Source organism: Kogia breviceps, chromosome 19, assembly GCF_026419965.1.
Source record: "Kogia breviceps isolate mKogBre1 chromosome 19, mKogBre1 haplotype 1, whole genome shotgun sequence".
NCBI classification, from domain to species: Eukaryota; Metazoa; Chordata; class Mammalia; order Artiodactyla; family Physeteridae; genus Kogia; species Kogia breviceps.
Genome location: NC_081328.1, coordinates 19,529,196 through 19,549,682, shown reverse-complemented (window position 1 = coordinate 19,549,682; position 20,487 = coordinate 19,529,196). Strand labels below are relative to the sequence as shown.

The 20,487-nt window shown below is 42.9% G+C and overlaps 1 protein-coding gene across 1 annotated transcript; it reads right to left on the bottom strand.

Annotated features, from left to right (window-relative positions):
* Nucleotides 1–9,617: 9,617 nt before the first annotated feature.
* On the bottom strand, nucleotides 9,618–13,502 carry LOC131746363 (schlafen family member 5-like). Its single transcript, XM_059047603.2, is given in 3 exon segments — nucleotides 9,618–9,972; nucleotides 9,974–10,268; nucleotides 13,412–13,502. Coding segments are annotated over 3 exon segments (741 nt in total).
* Nucleotides 13,503–20,487: the final 6,985 nt, after the last annotated feature.

The following is a 20,487-nucleotide window of genomic DNA, read 5'->3' as shown; positions in this document are numbered from 1 at the left end:
AGTACTAGTCAGGCATTTTGTACAACGCCCCTCAGTTTGGGTTTGTCTGATGTTTTTCTCGTAATTGGACTGGAGTTATGGGTTTTTGAGAGGAAGACCACAGGGGCTAAGAGTCAATTTCATCACATCATATCAAGGACATAGGCTTTCAATGTGACTTATCACTGATGATGTTAACTTTGGTCACCTGACTGAGGTAGTGCTTGCTAGGTTTCTCCATGTAAAGTTACTTTTCCCCTCTCTTCATGTCAGTAAGTGCAGCCCACACTCAAAGGATAGAGGGTGAAGATCCACCTCCTTGAAAGCAAGGAAATCTACATAAACTATACAGAATATTTTTCCATTTCCTGGTGTAATGCTTTAAAATATTTTTAAAATTTTAATTGTTTTAATTAGCATACAAAGTATATTAGTTTCAGGTGTACAATGTAGTGATTCGATATTTTTATACATTATGAAATGATTATTACAGTAAGTCTAGTTACCATCATCACCATACGAAGTTATTACAATATTCTTGACTATATTCCCTATGCTGTACGTTACATCCCTAGGACTTATTCATTCTTTAAATGAAAGTTTGTACCTCTTAATCCCCTTTACCTATTTTGCCATCCCCCAACCTCTCTCACCTCAGGCAACCACCAGTTTGCTCTCTGTATCTGTGAGTCTGTTTCTGTTTTGTTTGTTCATTTGTTTTTCAGATTCAACAAAGAAGTGAGGTTCAAACTCAGCCTGTTGGCAAAGATGCAGTTAATGAAGTGGTTATTAAACCCATGGGTGAAACCTCTGAATCAATTAAGTTGGCAGTGAAGAAATTATTTCAGTGGACAAAATGGCTCAGAGAAAAAAGCTTGAATTCATGGGTCTCCTATGGAAGCCTTCTAAGTTCAAGGTACATGGAATTAAATCTAAAGAGAGAAGCATATTTCAAAAAGAATTCTAGGCATTGACACATGGAGTTAACTGGAACCAAATAGATTGAAACAACACTAACAAAAAATGTTTTCGAGAAAGTTAAATTGCCAGAGAGTCATCGACTAAAAAGCCAAAAACTGTGACTTCCTGAGACTTGAAACAAACCTTGGGCCCCCATCATTCTAGGGGCAGGTGGTCTGTTGAGGAAGCTGCTCAGCATGCAGGGAGAGAATGGTTCCCAATTTCCTCTTTAAATGTGGCAGAAGAAGATGATGCAAAAGGAGGAACTCTCTGAGGGTGAAACCAAAAACCTTGGGGAGTAATGGACGGGGAACCACTTACTGGGAGCAAAACTGATCCAAGTACACTCTCCTCCCCAGGTCAGAAGTCCAAGTCAATGTCTGCCTGACCAGAGGAATTTCAGAATTTTTACGGATCAGTGAGTATCCTATGCCTCCCGTTCTTCCCCTGTCTGAATGGGAGGATTTACTGAGGTTATCCACTTACTGTTTCACATTGCATAGTGTGTATGTGCTGTGTTGGGGGCAGGGGAGGGTAGATCACTTAAATCTCCCAAAAGAGTCCTCTCCAGACTTAATATGAAGACTATCACAATATCAGGACTTAGTCTATCATGGGACATCCCACTGGGATGGAACTTTTGAGTTGTTTCCTTTAGGAATGGAGGTATATCTTGAATATGAAAGGAAGAGAAGTGAATCTTTGTGAGCAAATATTTGTGATGTATTGTAGTCGTTTCCAAAATACTGTCTGTCCCTCCTTCGGTTAGGATTACACTTACTGCCGCACTGAAATCAAACTTGGCCGTTTGATTTGCTTTGGCCCATTAAATATGAGAAGTGATGTGTGCTACTCTGAGCAAAAGCTCTAACACCATCATGTAGTTTCTCCTTGCTCTTGTCTTCTTCTGCCACAAGACTGGTGATGTCTCAGATAGGGTTCTTCTGGCAGCCTGGATCCCCACATGAGAAGGATGTGGAGCAGAGCCAAGGTGAACCCCCAACAGACCTGCAGTGTAAGTGAGAAACAAAATGTTTGTTGTAAGCCACTGAGATTTGGGGATGGTTTGTTCCTGCGTCATGACCTGGCCTATACTGATTAACATGTGAAGCGTGTCAAGTGAGGCAGAGCAACAAAATGGAAGGGGTCTTGGACTTTGTTGACCTCTCAGAGGAATAACACATCATTTTTTACTTCTTTATGAGAAATACACTTCTAATTTCTTTAAGCCATTGTCAATTTGAGGTTTCTGCAAAAGCATCAGAACCAACATCCAAACACATGCCAACTTTACCCTCATTTCCTTTCATGCTAAACCATGGGCCTCTCTTTCTCCCTCTTACTCATCCTAGGTAGTGAAATACCTTTGTTCATATATCAGCTTGTGTCTGCCACACTACCTATCTTTCTTAGGTCTACAGAGTCTGCTATATCCTCTCACATCATGTTGCAGGTTGAGTTCTCCAGAAGCAGATGCTGAGCTGCAGTTTCAGGTGCAAGATGTTTATGACAGAGCAGCACCGTGAATAGAATGGGAGGAAGCAGAATTGGGCAGAGAAAGCAGTTGAACTGGGGTGCAGCCCTCCACAAACCTTAGCCAACCTGGCAGGATGCTGTGCAGTGAGTTTTGCCCACCAGAGTTGTCCTGCATTAGCTGAATGTTTGAGACTTTATATTGTCCACAACTCATTTTCCAGTTGTCAGTTGTAGATTGTGAGTCTGGGAGTGGTTTGTGACCCCAAGCAATGCAGCTCATTGCAGCTGAGGCGGGCCTCGAAGGAGCTGACATTTAGAGGCTGGTCTGCTGACTGCCCTCTCCAAATCTGGGCAGGAAACCTCCCTTGAAGGGAGATCTGGGTGGTGCATCCCCCATGTCTACCACACCCCACCTTCCTACAACCTCCTTTTATTCTCTTATGTATAAAGCTGCAATGATCTCTTTCCCCAAATGTACTTCTGATCTATTCTGCTGTTCACGGCATCAATCACACGTACAATGTATTTCATGTAGTTTTAAAGACCAGGATGCAGTTGTCTTTATACGCTGGAGAATCTATATAACCAAAAATTCTACAGTACCTGTTTTTACTCTTTTTCTTTCCTCTATATTCAATACAAGGGGAAGGCAGGGCGGGTCAAAGTGTTTTGTTCAATTTCTTTTACTTTTTAGCAGAGAAGAGCTATCCATTTGCAATCTGGATGTCCCTAGGTTCTCCAGCTATCCGTGTCACTGAGATTTTTGATGCCCACCTGATATTGTCAGCTCTCATTATGTGTAAATACAGAAAGTTTGGTCTTTTATCTAGTTTCCCTGCATTAAGATTTCTGAGGGTGCCAGAAATGCTTCCATGCACCGCAGATCTCTTCCAGTCCTCTCCTCTCACTTTTTGCTCTGGACTACTGTTCCAAGACCTCTGCCGGTTACCTCCTTGATTGACATGACAGCTCTTCCAAGCTCCGCCCCCTCCATGCTCCTCTGTATCCCAAGAAGAAAAAGGTCTCTTCCTTCATCTCCCAAGTTATAGGAAACATCAGGCCCTAATTTTAGCAAAACATAGTAAAGGTTTGCTTACGGTGAAAGGCAAATATTTAAAATTAGATGTTAGATATCACTGTGTCCAGAGTCCTTTGACCACAGATTATCCTGATGGCTTTTTTCCTCCTTGTCTCCATGCCTCCTTCTACTGCCATTTTTTCCACTGAAACATTTGACAGTAAGTTGCAGACATTATACTCCTTTACTGCCAGTACTTTAGGGGTGTTTCCTAAAAATAAGGACATTCACAGCACAATTATCAAAATCAGGAAACTAACACTGATATAATACTCTGATCTAATCTATAGACCTTATTTGACTTTCATCAGTTGTGCCATAAATGTCTTTATGGCAAAAGAAAAAAAATTCTGGTCTAGGATTCAATCTAGGATCACACATTACATTTAGTTTTCATGTTTCTTTTTTTTTTAAATAGCCATTCTTTTAATTAATTAATTTTTGGCTGTGTCAGGTCTTAGTTGTGACATGTGGGATCTTCGCTTCAGTGCACACGCTCTTCGTTGTGGCGCACGGCCTTAGTTGCCCCGCAGCATGTGGGATCTTAGTTCCCCGACCAGGGATCAAACCCTAGTTCTCTGCATTGGAAAGTGGATTCTTTACCTGTGGACCACCAGGGAGGTCCCTAGTTTTCATGTTTCTTAACCTCCTTTAGTCTGGAACAGTTCCCCAGTCTTTGCCTTTGATGACCTTGCCACTATTGAAGAGTTTAGGCCTATTATTGTGGAGAATGTCTCTCAATTCAGGTTATGCAAAGGTTATAGAAGTGCTTTTTGTCCTTCTCAGTGCATTATATCAGAAGACCCATGATATTGATTTATCCCATTACTGATGATGCTAACTTTGATCACTTGGATTAGGTGATGTCTGCCAGTTTCTCCACTGTAAATGTACAATTTTTCCCAATTATAATTAATAAATATCTTGTGGGGGTGTTTTTACTTCTTAAAACATAATATTTAGGATTTTTCCTATTAAAAAGTAATTATTCAAGAGAGTTCAAAGGAGTGATATTATACCAACTACACTCTTTGGCTCCACAATGCAAATATATTAGAAATTAGTAGTTAAATAGTAACTATAAAAACCTTCATATGTTTGGGAATTTTTTAAAAAACATTTAAAAGTAACTCATCGATAAAAGTAGAAATTCTATAAACATTATACATAATGAATTATTAATAAAATACTTTCCCTCAATTATCACAAGTTTTTCTTTTTTTTTACACAGGAGAACATCAAACAAAAGTTTAATGACATGTATACATTGGAAAGATCCAGAAAAACGTAGTAACTCTATCACAGCAGATTCTAAGAAACAAGTTTAAGGAAGAGAGAGTTTCGATATTACACAAACTCGGAAAATATTAAAAGAGAATCCAAATCACGCTTCTGGAGAAAGACTAGAAGATGAAACTATCTGAGGTGAAAAATATACTGAATGTGATTAATGGCATATTAGACAATGCATGCAGAAGAAAACATTAGTACCTTGAAGACTTAGCAACGGAAACAGCACAGAAAACATATTTTAAGCATAGAACATCAGTGAGGTGTAGAACAAAGTCAAGTGGCCTTATACACACATAACTGGAGTACCTGAGGAGAGGAAGGGGTATAGAAAATACATTGGAAGTCAGTGGAGGCAGCGCTCAAACAGCTGGGCCCGGCGTTCCCGCTCCAGCTCCAGCCCCAGCTCCCGCCCGCCGACGCGTACTTTGACCCCGACCCCGACGTCGACTCCGACGCCGACCCCGACGCCGACCTCACGCTAACGCCGACCTCGACGTTTACCCCCCGCCCGCCGGAAGCTCCTTCTCCTCACCGCATTCACAGAGCGAGACCCCAGGGCTGCAGGTGGAGAAAGAACCTGCACGGTAAGCTGGGGGGAAAATGGGGGCCCTGTCGAGGGGGGGCGCCTGCAGGGGGACCCTCGGGAGGCTGGGCTCCGCGGGGTGGGGAAAGGGCGGCGTTCGGCCGGGGCCGTGGCTGGTCTGGCCTCCTCGCGGGCGGCCGGTCGGGTCTCCGCCGGGACTCCCGGTCTCCGGCTCCGGGTGGCCGAGGTGCGGACGGCGTTCGGAGCCCGCGCGGTGTCTCGTCTTCCGAGTGCGGCCCCGTGCCGGTGTGGGTGCAGGTGCCGGTGAGCAAACGCCTAGACTTGCGGGTTGAATTTGTGAACTTAGGTTGTAAACCGCTTGCGGCACCGTCCGGAGTGACTGTTGGAAAGACGGGGCCTCCCAGGGATTCCGGGCTCAAGTCAGCGCAAGATGAATAGCTTTAAAAACGCGGCATGGGGGTGCGGCCAGCTTTTCCTTTAAGTTCATGTTCATTGCCCTGGAGGGTCGTTCCAAAGCAAAGCTCGAAGTCGACTTGCGGGTTGAAATACCAGGACCCCGTGACCGCTGTGCAGCGCTGCCGAGCAGACACTTGTGGGCCCCCTGCGCCCGCTGGTCGTCAGTGACCAGACCACTGTCCCCTTTCAGAAAGCCAGGGCTCGGGTGGCGGCCTTGAGACCCACCCCTGGGTCTGGCCTCCGTGGGGCAGCCACCTGGGCCTTGCTCCTTTTGCCCCGTTGAGGAGCCCGAGGGCCCACGAGATGGAGGAGGGTCCCGTGGTGGTCTGCCTTTGTATTCTCTGAAGCAAAAGTTCAGTAGGCAGTAGGAGCACGTAAGTACGTTTTGGAGAGGATCGTTTAAAACTCTGAGAGTGAATTTTTAAGGTTAAGATTTTTAAAATCTTTATATTATCTGAATTTGGGGAGCTGCTAATTTATTCCTTAAAACAAGATTTTTACGAGACAAGACTTAGTCAAATACATTGTATGATATGTATGTAAAACCACAATCACAGTTTAAAAATCCTGTAATCTCTCCTTAAGTTTCGACATTGACTATTTTTTTTGAAATGAATTAAGAATCTTCTCTGTTTTTTTCTCACAAAAGATCCAAGGAGTGTATTATAAACTGCCTTAAAATCACTCCTATTATCAAACCATTTAGTTTCTAACATTGTATATTTTATTTACTGGTTCAGATTTGTGTCTGGAAGAGTTACGAGTGTCCTGAGCAGGCTCTGTCTGAAGCTACAGTCCTTCTCGGATGGGACTGGAGCTTGAACCCAGAATCCCTGATTTAGGAGGGGATTCAGACCCACTGTCTTTTAATTAAAACCGTTCACCTGGTGTCAGGACTTAAACTGAAGCTCAGGTTCTTTTGTCTCGTTGCAGAAAGAATTCAGAGTGAGGCAGAGTGGTAGGCTGAGTTTATTAGCACAGGACGCTTGTGGGAGATACAAGCGGGCAGGCACGGGAGCGGGAGCGCAACCCTGAGAACAAAAGGGGCTGCATTTTTGTAACCAAAGAAAGAGTGGGGAGGGGAGACCACCTTCTTCTTCATATGTGCCCGACGCACAGTGAGGCCAAACAATCCCAAAATGTCGGAGTTTGGAGCAGGGCCGTGCAAGGAGACTGGTGGCTCATGCCTTAAAAACCCTGAACTCCCCAAAAGCTTTCAGCAAAGCCCTTTTATAGGAAAGGTGAGAGAGGGGTGTGGTTAGTTGTTGCAAACTTCTTGGTGTCAGATCCTTTGTTCTTTTAAAATTTGTTTTATCTTATTTTTGGCTGTGTTGGGTCTTCCTTGCCGCACACGGGCTTTCTCTAGTTGTGGCGAGGAGGGCCTACTCATCGTTTTGGTGCATGGGCTTCTCATCGCGGAGGCTTCTCGTTGCAGAGCACGGGCTCTAGGCGCGTGGGGTTCAGTAGTTGTGGCACGTGGGCTCTAGAGCGCAGGCTCAGTAGTTGTGGTGCACGGGCTTAGTTGTTCCGCAGCACGTGGGATCTTCCCGGACCAGGGCTCGAACCCCGTGTCCCCTGCATTGGCAGGTGGATTCTTAACCACTGTGCCATCAGGGAAGCCCCAGATCCCTTGTTCTTGAGGTCAGGTCACGGTCAGGTCACAATGTTCCTGTAAACCTCCAGGAAAACAAAAGTTATTCTCTGTTCTGACAAGAAAGGGCAAGGTCCCAAGGCTCAGCTTTCACCCTCTGAGGCCCAGGCCCTGGCTAAGAGGGGGTCCCTGGGCGGGCCAGTTACCCTGCATGGGAGCTTCGTCCAGCACCTGGTCTGGGTCTTCCCACCAGTGCCCAGGCCCGACCAGTGGGCGGCCATGGAGAGCGCTCTGGAGCTCTGCAGGACACAGCCCTCAGCCTGTCCCCAGGACCCCAGCTCACCTGCCAGTCCTGAGGCTGGAGGGTCTGGAGGGCCCTGGGGAGAGGGCCACGATCTGCCTCTCACCATACTCTCTGCCTCCAGGACCTCTGTGACTGACTGTTAGCAGTGTGGGACCTCTAACCACCATGCTATGGATCACACACTAACAACTTCATGCCTGCCCCGCCCCTGTTACAGGCTTACATCATTAGCTCCTCCTTGAACCCTATATGATCTAACTGGGACTGTCATGGCACTATTCAAATCGTATGTATATTAGCAAAAGTGTGGTAACATATACTAAAATGTGGTAATTCATCTCAGGTTTCAGTATAATGTCCCCCTTCACCTAGTTTCTTTCTCCTTTCACCTATTCCTGTCTTGGCTACATGCAGAAATGCTACTCTTCAAGGATCATTAACTCCCTGACTTCATGTAACAAGATTCAAACCCCATGTCTATTGTCTTGTGTTTTAACTGCAAGAACTTGTAGCTTGAGTGTGCCTGGTGCTTGGATGCACCTGGTCTTCCTTCAAGGTAGTTTAGATTGTTGCTAAGTTACTGGATTCTTTTTTTTATTAATTAATTTATTTTATTTTATTTTTTTGGCTGTGTTGGGTCTTCGTTTCTGTGCAAGGGCTTTCTCCAGTTGCGGCGAGTGGGGGCTAGTCTTCATCGCGGTGCGCGGGCCTCTCACTGTCGCGGCCTCTCCCGTTGCGGAGCAGAGGCTCCAGATGCACAGGCTCAGTAGTTGTGGCTCACGGGCCTAGCCGCTCCGCGGCATGTGGGATCTTCCCGGACCGGGGCATGAACCCTTGTCCCCTGCATTGGCAGGCGGATTCTTAACCCCTGCGCCACCAGGGAAGCCCTGGATTCTTTTCTTGAGTGCTCATTAGCTTACAGCAGTCTCCCAAACTCCCTTAAAATTTCCTCTTTGTCTTTAATCCTCTAGTGGGATTTCTAAACTATTTAATTATCCTACTCTATCCCTATTTCATTTTCACTGCTGAATAATACTCCATTATGCAAATATACTATAATATATTTATCCATTGTTGTGTCCGTAGAAATTTGGTTGTTTTCCTGTTTGGGGCCATTGCAGATAGTGAAAATATGAGCACTCGTGGGCATATCTTTAAATATATATATGGATATATGTATATATTATAAATATAAGCACTATATATATAGTGCTTATATTAAAAAAAAAATAAGACCAGAAGATGTGAAGGTCAATGAATATAGATTTTTGAGAAGATCCGGAAATGGACTTTGTTTTTCTGGACTTTTCTTTAAGTTATAATTGATTTTCTTTTGTCTGATTTTATCTCAGGCTTTCCTTTTCCAAGGTGCATGCGTATCACCAACACTACTCTTCGGCCTGTCAGTCATTAGCATCACATGTTGGCTTTTGAAAGGAAAAGTGAGAAAAGAGGGGTTTGATTGTGTTTTTGTTCAAAAATGGAAGTGAGTCTATGAGAAAGAATATTTGATGAGGGAACCATACAAGAATGCAGAGGCAAGGAAAAGTGACAGTAAATTAAAGAGGACACGTAGGTACACGTGAAAAAGGAATTTCCTGTAAAAGTAAATGTGAGTTCATAATTAGAAAGGGAAAGAAGAGACTTGAATATGAACACAAGAAAGGATATGAAAACAAATTGCTAGGTCAAACAGCCTTCTGCACCAACCTCTAGTTAGTCTACTAGGCCAGAGCATCTATTTGTTGAATGCAGGATATTCAAGATGGGCAGAGGGAAAGAGGGGCAATGATCCACCAACTGTATCTCTAGGAATTAATGTCAGGCATCTGCAACTCTGAGGGTACCTCTCTTTCCCCAGATTCTGAAATAATATCTCCCTTTCCTCCTTCCCCACCTCCTCCCACCTCAGCAAACATTAAAATCATTGATGATTCTATTCCCATTCCTTGTGGCCAGCTGTCTCACGATTGTTCTTCACCCGCCAGGAATGATGCACTTTGGCAAACACTGCACAGCAGAATCATTCCACGCTGACTGCACAGACATATCCATGGAAGGCACCCTACTTGTGTACTGCAGTGAATTTGGTGGCATATTTTATCTCATGCCTCTGTGTACATAAATGATGGACTGGTAACTTCCTAATATAGCGATCAATAGAAGCCCTCAAGGTGGCAAGATCTGTTTTCTCTTTTTCACATCCAGTGACTTGATGGGTCTCATCATGCAGGCCAAAAAATACAAACCCTCCCTCAGTGTTTGCAAATGCAGAAACACACCTGGGTAAAGCATGGTGTCATCTCTATTGAGAACATCTTAAATTCAACGCGTGTGGACCTAGTAAAGTTGACCTTTTCCTGGTACTGAAGGTGGTGAGTGCTATCAAATAAAGCAGCAGCTGAAGCCTTTATGTTACCTTCATTTTGTACATGAACCTGAAATTTCTGTGGACTTAATGAATAAGAATCATTAATATTTGTAAGAGTCTGAATCCTACCTTTGGGGAATGCCAGTGCTTCCTGAGAATTAATGACATTAGTACATGTTCTATGTCTGTGGCACAAAGAGGAGCACAAGGGCTTCCCTGGTGGCGCAGTGGTTGAGAGTCCGCCTGCCGATGCGGGGGACACGGGTTTGTGCCCTGGTCCGGGAGGATCCCACATGCCGCGGAGCGGCTGGGCCCGTGAGCCATGGCCGCTGGGCCTGCGCGTCCGGAGCCTGTGCTCCGCAACGGGAGAGGCCACAGCAGTGAGAGGCCCGCATACCAAAAAAAAAAAAAAGAGGAGCACAAGGTAAGCAAATCATATACCAGAGGCCTCTGGCATCCATGATTTCACAAAAATCAAAAAGAGATCTCCCTGCTGCATCTCATCTAAATAGGCTGGTGCCTTGGAGGGCATGGATAGGAGCAGGAAGCAGCTGGGATGCTGGTTTGGCTGGGCCTTTTTCTCTCTCCATGTGGGCTCTCCAGGTGGGTAGCCGTACTTCCCATGTGACAGCTCAGATCTCTCAAGAGCACCAAAGGAGAAGTTGCCAGACTTCTTAAGGCTGAGGCCCAGACCTGACACAGTATCATTTCTACCTCATTATGTTGATTAAGGCCAGTCATGATTCCAGCCCAGATATTCAAGAGGAGGAAACTGCCCAAAACCATGAATACATAGCCCATTGGGGGTCACTAATGTAAACGGACTACCACAAAACACACATTTTCTTTTTGAAAGTTTTTGAAAAAGCATTTTTTTAAAGGCTAACTATGAAAAAGACAAGGTAGCAGTGCTTATGAGTATATACTTCAGTCAGACTAAGCTAGAGTTCCACATGGACAGGACATGGGCAAACTAATCTCTCTTTAAACCCCTCATGTTTGCTTATCTAGAGATGCTTCCTTCATAGGGCTATGGTAGAATTTAAGAGATAATGGGTCTAAAAACCTTGCACACAGTAGGTGCTCAATAGATGATAGCTGTGGCTGTATTATTAAAATTGTCATGGTGGTTGTATTATTGTTATTATTAATTACTGAAATATCTTCCCATCAGTGCAGTGACAAGTGATTAATACAGCACATTTCTTGTAAACTAAGGAGGAATGTTATTTTCATCATCTTCTTCAATTTCAATGGACTCTTACATCTTCATTTTGTTTTATTTTTTATCTGTATGTTCTTACTAGTTAGTGAATTTTCAGGTCATTCTCTAATTTTAAAGTAGTTGTAACTTCCTACTAGCAAAACAATTGGGAAATCAAATTCTTAGATGAAATCTGAAGGATGAAAACTCCTCTACCTCTCACAAAATTATAAAAACACACATTTTAGGAGAGATAGTTATATATCAGTTAATTTCCTGAAAATACAAACACACACACACACACACACACACACACCACAGTTCTGTATAAAAACATTATTTTATATCTGTTGTGTTTTTCTGTGTAAGTACAGAGATGCTTCAAGTTAGGACTATGACATCAATTTTATGGCTTTTTTTAGTGAGGAAAAAATATCATTTACTGTTGTCCCAGAGAGCTGTGAAGTATATATTCCCCAGAGTTTAAGGTGACCTAGTATAAAAGTATATATGTGATGACTTCAGGGCATTTTATGAGCTCTTCCTTCTCATGTTAACTTTAAATAAAAACGGTTGAGTTGGAATTAGATTGAGCAGCAGTGGAAACTTTGTAAATAAGTTGTAATGCTCTGTTACAGTAGAGGCTTTAGTGGAAATTTGGTTCAGAATGCTATTAATTAACATAAACAATGTATATTACAGTTTCCTTTTTGAGTCCTTGTGTTGGTTATCATTTGTATTCTTCTTAAATCTACTTTGTTACAAACCATCATAGTTTTGCCCTGGGATGGCTAGGTACCATTGGGGGCTGATTGGTTGTTTACCACACGATTCCCTTTGCAAGAGAAAGAAAGACATGTTATAGCAGATAGTGTCTTCAGCAAATACATAACTTATAGGTTTACGGCATCTCTTTAAAATGGGGTCTGTAAGCACTAGACAGTTGGCTGCTGTGGAAAGACCATGATCCTTGGAGTCAGACCGTTTCTGGCCCTGGGAAGCTGTGGGAAAGTTATCTGACTTCTTTGAGCTTCACTGTTTTTACAATAGACAACACAGACCCACCTGTCCGAGTTGCTGGGAAGATTGAATGAACTGACCGTGAGCACACTGGCATGTGGTAGGGACATGTGGATGTTAGCGCTCCTTGTACCTTGAATTCAGACTTAAATTTGAACAACTTCTTTTTAATAAGCTGAAAATTAAAACTCAGCTAAAATATATAATACATGATGAATGTGCACAAAAAATACTTTATAGGGTGATTCCACTTGCACCCTGTCAAGTGTGAAAAGATTCACTCAGAAATTCACTTTAAAAAGAAGTACTTATTTTAAAAATGAGTTTCAAAAAGCCAAAGCAAATGAACTTGATTTGTGGTACAACTGGATTGAAGGTGATTGAGGCTTTAACTTCTGAACTACTTCAGGAAGAAGAAAATAATTCCAAGGTAATACCAAATTTGAAAGAGCAGTGGTTGGAAGTCGAACAAAAAGGACCAAGCTTATAAGGGAGCACAAGCAGTTTGAAATACATTCTCCCTTCCTTGGCGCTCTCTTTCCTCTGAGCTCACATGCTTCCTTCTGTTCTGAGGTTCTGCAACAAAACATGGTCAGTTTCATCACCAGCTAAAAGAAGCTCTGAATCTCTCTGAAACAAAAACTGACTTTACCCAACCGATGATTTCTGCATGTGTTGTACCTGTTAAAGATGAAGAAATAATCTCAGAGGATTTTTAGGGCAGTGAAACCACTCTGCATGATACTATAATGGTGGACACATGTCATTGTACATTTGTTCAGACCCCATAGACTGTTCAACTCCAAGAGTGAACCCTAATGTAAACTGTGGACCTTGGATGATGATAATGTGTCAGTGTAGGTTCATCGATTGTAAGAAATGTACCACTGTGGTGCAGAAAATCCATAGTGGGAAGAGGTTTTGTGTGTGTGGTGACAGGACATACTCTCTTTATTTTCTGCTCAATTTTGTTATGAATCTAAAACTGCTCTAAAAAATAAGGTGTATTCATTTAAAAATAAATAAAAGTGAGGCACATATGAAAAACTAATGATAATGAAACTGAATGAAACTGACTTTACCTAACAAATGCACTTCCTTTGTGTGCTATACCCGGTAAAGGTCAAAAAACCACCTCGGTGGTACAGTGTTCCACGGCAAAACTTCCTCTTGTTGACGGAGGTGCAAAATGTATTACAGTCTTCTGACATGATATCTTCATTCATTCTGGTATCTTTAAGGTCTGTATGAATCACCTGGGAATCTTGTTAGACCTGCAGGTTCTGACTCAGTAGTTTTGGAATTGGGCCTAAGAGTGCATTTCTGACAAGCTCCCAAGTGAGGCTTGGAGAATTTAGAGGACATTGGGCAAACATGCATCCTCTTCCTTGCCTAGACTACTGCCTTTGCTGCATGCTTTTGCTGCATGCCCAGAGATTCACCATTAAAGAAGAGTTGTTATGGATCTTGAACTCATTTCTCTGTTCAGTATGGTTCTCCTTTCTCTAAGTCTCATTAGTGCTTTGCTTGAGGTTCTGATGGAACTTAACCTCGTTTTTTTTTGCTATACTTACCAGTATATGTGTCTTTTTTTTTAAGACTTACTTATTATTTATTTCTTTATTTTATTTATTTTTGGCTGCATCAGGTCCCAGTTGTGGCATGCGGGATCTTCTGTTGCGGCATGTGAGCTCTTCCTTGTGGCGCGGGCTTCAGGGTGCGTGGGCTCTGTAGCTGTGGAGCATGGGTTCCAGAGCATGTGGGCTCTGTAGTTTGCGACATGCAGGCTCTCTAGTTGAGGCACGCAAGCTCAGTAGTTTTGGTGCGCGGGCTTAGTTGCCAGACCAGCTATCGAACCCGCGTCCCCTACATTGTAAGGCGGATTCTTTACCACTGGACCACCAGGGAAGTCCCTCGGTATATACGTCTTATTCCCCCACCCTGCCCCTCTCCACAAATACCATCCCTAACCCTAGATTAGGACCCTCTATAAAACATTATCATAGATTCCTGTGCTTTTCATTAATAACCCTTATAAAAACTAATTAAATAAATATTTATGTAATTGTTTTCATGAGTATTTTCCCTACTAAACCAAAAGCTCCATGAGGCCAGGTACTATGTCTATATTGTACAACACTGTATCCCCATCATTGCCACAGTATCTGCCACATAGTAGGTTCTCAATAAATATTTAGTGACTAAATGAACGAATTGTAAGGTTCATGAAAAGAGAAACTTTGTATCCTCTGAGGAAGACAGCATAGAGCCCTGCACATTATGATTTAGTAAATAATCGTTGACTTAATGACAATAATCTTAGAAATGTTCAACAACCATTTTCTCATTCACTCACTTCATTCAACAGCAATCTATTGAATAGCTACTATATGCCAAGCCTGATTGTCATCAAGGACCTAACAGTATTCAGAGAACACAAATGTAAAAACGATTCACTTCTTCAAGATGGATTTCTCTATCCTTGATTTAAGATTCATTGTTTTTCAGACCAACAGGTTCCCAAAGCCATAGGTTATGCCTCTATGAAGGGTTTTAGGTAAGGAAGAGACATGCTCCAATCTACACTTTAAAGTTATTATTAACACATGGTGGAGGGAAGATGTGGGGAAGGAAAACTAAAAGCAAAGGAGGGTCATTGCAGCCATACAGTTGAGAGATGGTGGTCTAAACTAGACTAGTGGCAGTGGAGAAGACGACACTTGAGCACATCTGAGAGATATTTAGGGAATAAAACGAACAGGACAGCAACAACAACAAAAAATAGACAAATGGGACTATATCAAACTTTAAAACTTTTGTGTATCAAAGGACACAATCAACAGTGAAAAGACAACATACAGACTGGGAGAAAATGTTTGCAAATCATATATCTGATAAGGGGTTAATATCCAGAATATATAGAGAACTTCAAGAACTTAACCAAAAAATCAGATAACCTGATTCAAAATGGACAAAGGACTTGAATGGACATTTCTCCAAAGATGATATACAAATGGCCACCAAGCATATTATAAGATGTTCCACATTACTAACCATCAGAGCATCAGAGAAATGCAAATCAAAACCACAATGCGGGGGCTTCCCTGGTGGCGCAATGGTTGAGAGTCCGCCTGCCGATGCAGGGGATACAGGTTCGTGCCCCAATCCGGGAAGATCCCACATGCTGCGGAGCGGCTGGGCCCGTGAGACATGGCTGCTGAGCCTGCGCGTGCGGAGCCTGTGTTCTGCAACGGGAGAGGCCACAACAGTGAGAGGCCCGCGTACCGAGAAAAAAAACAAAAAAAACCCACAATGCGGTACTTTCTCACACCCAGTAGGATGATACTATCAGAAAAAAACCAAAACAAAATAACTAGTGTTGATGAGGATGCAGAGAAATTGGAACCCTTCTGCATTGTTTGTGAGATTATAAAATGGTACAGGCCTATGAAAAAGAGTACATAGGTTCCTCAAAAAGTTAAAACCATCATGTGATCCAGCAATCCCATTTCTGGGTATATACCCAAAAGAATTGAAAACAAGATCTTGAAGAGGTATTTACACACTCATGTTCATAGCAGCACTGTTTACAATAGCTGGGAGGTAGAAGTGGACACCCAAGTGTCCATCAACAGATGAATGAATAAACAAAATGTGGTAAATACATACAATGGAATATTATTCAGCTTTAAAAAGGAAGAAAATCCTGTCACATGCTCCAACATGATGAACCTTGATGACATTATGCTAAGTGAAATAAGCCAATCACAAAAAGACAAATACTGTATGATTCCACTTATATGAGGTACCTAGAGTAGCCAAATTCAGAGAGACAGAAATAGAATAGTGGCTGCCAGGCGCTGGGGAAGAGAGGAATGAGGAGTAGTTGCTTAATGGGTATAGAGTTTCAGTTCTTCAAAATGAAAAAGCTGTGGTCTGTTTCACAACAATGTGAATATACTTAACACTACTGAACTGTCCAGTTTAAAACAGTAAATTTTATGTGTTTTTTTTAACACAGTTTAAAAAATGAACAAGACACTGTGAGAGTTATATCAAGGAAGCCCAGGGATGTGGGTGTTTCAAGGTGGGGTGTCAAGTGCCTGGTAAGGAGCACAGCAACGTAATGACACTGGTAAACTGTATAGAGAAAACTGTACATCATCAGTGACCTTGAAGAGGCTGGTTCAGAAGAAGGTAGTGTGTGTCAGGATATCATGGTGGGTAAATTCTCAGAGTCTGTAGGTAAATGAAGGCCAGAGCATTCACAATCATATACACTTGTCTAACAGAATTCCCCTTTGTGAAAAGTTATATTTGTGGCCATCTTGTGTACAAAGGATGCTTGAAGATTATTTAGAAAACGTCCCATTAAAAAAATAATAATAATAGGGAATTCCCTGGCGGTCCAGTGGTTGGGACTGCGCACTTTCACTTCCGAAGGCCAGGGTTCAATCCCTGATTGGGAACTAGGACCCCGCAAGCCGTCTGGAGCGGCCAAATAAAAAAAGTGTAGTGGAGCTACTAGGGAAAAAAAAGTCCCGTTTGAAACATCTAGCCTTCAAAGCATTAAAGTCTTTTCCCATGTATTGGAACCTTTAATTTAAACAGATTTCATGTTAGTTCATTGGTAAAGTAACTATATTCAAACTGGAAGCTCTCTTCCATGCATAAAAGCTCTTGAGTCTTGTTTGTCAAAGGATTGTCAGCAGACCATATCACCATCTCTTATCCCTTTAGGCTTAAAGAAACATTAATAATTTGGTGATAGGTGACATTTTTTCTAAAAATAAAGAGAGATTTTGTTTCATCAAAGTATAAACCAAGAAATTTGAAAAACTAAATGGATTGGAGAGATTTTTAAAGCACATACAGGGTAACTCCCGTGCTCCAAGCATTGCCCTGGCCCTGTTTCCACACTATACTTCTGCAAGCAGCTCAATGCAGGAAACAAGTATCTAACCCTAGGGAAATGAAAAACAAAACAAAACAAAGGCCAAAAAAACCTGGATACACATGAAGAGAGATTCTGGGAGTGAGCCTAGAGAGGCCCCAGTCAGGATCCCAGGGCAAAGGGCTCAGTGGGCATATGTCCTGAGGATACAAAATTGATGTTAATTGATAGTATACTTAATGTATTAGATTAACAGCAACAACAAAAAGATTCCTTGTATGAGGCAGAGAATTTGGAGATAAATTAGATAAATTTAAAATTTTAAAGTAAGATGATTATAAATCCTGAGCAAAGCAGAAAATTGTACAAGAAATGAAATGCACACATAGTGTATCACCTAGCACAGTTGTGAAAAGAGTCATAATAAGGTATACACTGAATATTGTTCTAACCCAAAATGCTGATATAAGCATATTGGCAGGATATGGGGAGGGGAGGATAGGAAGGGAGTGTAATTGAACTAAATCTTCAGGAAGTAAATAGATAATACCCATTTGAAATCCAGAACTGCACCTACAGAAAGGTATATCCAAAAGAAAGATTAAAGTGATTGTTTCTGGGGAGCAGGAAGAGGGATGGGACAGGAGACTGCTGATTTTATAATAAGCCTTGTAGAACTATTTGACTTTCAATACCATGTACTTGTGCAACTTTTATTTTTTAATTTTATAAAAATTCTTACAATAATCTGGAAAGTAGTAGACAATGTATGTATCTCCTATTTCGGAGCTTTTTTCCCCATATAACCTGAGTCTCTGATACAATCTGTGTTTTATAGTCCCAGATTCTTGGCACTCTTGTGAATGTAAAACACCGCAGGATCTACAGTCAAATAATCAAAATCCCGTCCTGACCTCTCCCTGCACATTCTAACTTTTGAGTTTGGGGGATCTGGCATTCGTTTTTTCCAAAGCAACTAGTGAAACTGCAGTGCTTGGCTCTGAAAATTACAGACCTGGGTTGGGGGAAGAAAAAATCAGCAAGATAAGCAGATAATGTCTTCCTGTCCCTTAAGAGCTGCAAAAAAAGCAGATAACACTCACCTTGGGAAAGCTGTCTTTCTAAATGCTATTCTGGCAAAGGAGAAATGTATGAACACCTGGAATTCAGACTGTTGGTGTGTCCTATGAAAGTGATCACTAACTGCTAAAAAGCCTGTTATCCTGATTGGTTAACTAAATGATGTACAGCTCTGATAACATTTAAATTGACACCTTGGGGGCTTCCCTGGTGGCACAGTGGTTAAGAATCCTCCTGCCAATGCAGGGGACACGGGTTCGAGCCCTGGCCCGGGAAGATCCCACATGCCGTGGAGCAACTAAGCCCGTGCACCACAACTACTGAGCCCACGAGCCACAACTACTGAAGCCTGCACACATAGAGCCCGTGCTCCACAACAAAAGAAGCCACGACAATGAGAAGGCTGTGCACTGCAATGAAGAGTAGCCCCCACTCACTGCAACTAGAGGAAGCCTGCACCCAGCAACAAAGACCCAACATAGCCATAAATAAATAAATAAATAAATATTTTTAAAATTAAAAATAAATAGACACCTTTTTCCTGGAAGGGATATACACTTACAAATTTGCTTTTTCGAGCCAGAAGGAAGAAGAGTTCTTTCCTGTCTCCCACATGCATGGAGATAATAAAACTTACGCTTCTGCTCAATTTCTTAAGAGTTTGAGAGTTTATGTTTCATTTAAATGAACATCTCTTACCCAGGAAGCGCTGGTGACCTTCCCTACTGGTGTGACACCCAGAACTCACCCATCCCCAAGAAACTATGGGGACTCAGTTCCCCTTGTGCCCGCCAGCATGCACCCTGCACTGCCACCTTCAGGTGACAGCAGTAGCTCCTTCATTCTTTCCCATGACCTCTATTACCTTTTTTTAAAAGAGTATGTTTACAAAACTTCTTTGTTGTGCAGAAAGCAGAATGGGGTTACAACCGCAGTGTAACTGGTAACCACGGATAGTTATGAGTCATCCATCAGTCACAGCTATTCACACTACAGCAAGACTCTTGCATGAAAACCTGACAACACTTACAGTTTCGCTGGGGTGAAGTGTCCAAGCTTGGTGGTGGATTTCCAAGAGGGACTAAATGGAAGAAAGCAGAATGTCACGGGAACTGTGCTCTTTGGGTGGGTAGTAGGTGTTCTGGGGTTTGTATCACAGGCACTTTTTAAAAAAACAACTCCGTAGGAGCAGTCCAATAAATCCTGAACTGAGTCCTAACACTTTCCCTTCCCAGACCCCAGGGAACATCCTCAGCCCACCTTTCAGCACCCCCCTTGCTCCTTGGCTCAGGCTCTGCCTTAGAGCAGGGCTCCCCAACCCAGTCCAGGGCCTGTTAGGAACCTGACCGCAGGACTGGAAGTGAGCAGCGGGCTAGCCAGCAAAGGAATTCATCTGCTGCTCTCCATCGCTGGCATCACCGCCTGAACCATTCCCCCCTGCCCCCTCCCCCCATCTTTGGAAAAATTGTCTTCCAAGAAACCGGTCCCTGGCGCCAAAAAGGTTGGGGGCCACTTCCTTAGAGGATTCGTTTTCTAGCCCCCAAACGCACCATGAGCAGATGGGAGAAGAAATCTGCACCTGCCCACACCACCCAAAGCTGGTATCTACAAAGACTTCAAAGACAGCAACTCACAGGCAATCACTTGGAACACAACCCATGGTAAAATGATCTCAGGGACCTAGTCATACCCAAGACCCAAAACTCACCTACCTAGCTTGGGTCCCAGAACCTTGGCTCATGGTGTGGCTGTTTCCTTGAAAATCTTTCATGTTTTGTGAAAATCTTTAATAAAATGTTTTATGAAAGATTTTATGAACCACGAGGAAGTCTGTTACCTTGGTGTTTCAATGGATTGGGTTTTCAACTTCAACACTAAGAGGGAAACCCACAGACCTCAGAACCTCAAAGGTCAGTGCCAAAGTGTCATTTTGGCAGAACCAAATAGGAGGAGGTGACAAATGTATCCCCCTGCCGGTGGCACTTGGTATTTTACTGTACTGAGGTCGTTTTCATTATCTCCTCACAGATTATGAAATCCTACGTGAGGGTACGGTGTAAGTTGTCCGTACATCTATAGCGCATCAAGTGCCTCTGCAGCTCCTATTAGCCGCCTGTGCTTACTCTCAGAACCTGGAGCAGGAGGGACGTCCAGGAACTCGGGAGATCTGCGCCTGACTGAGGGCTCTTGGACCTGTCCGTCCAAAGTGCTTTTTGCTTCTCCCGCCAGGCTGCCGC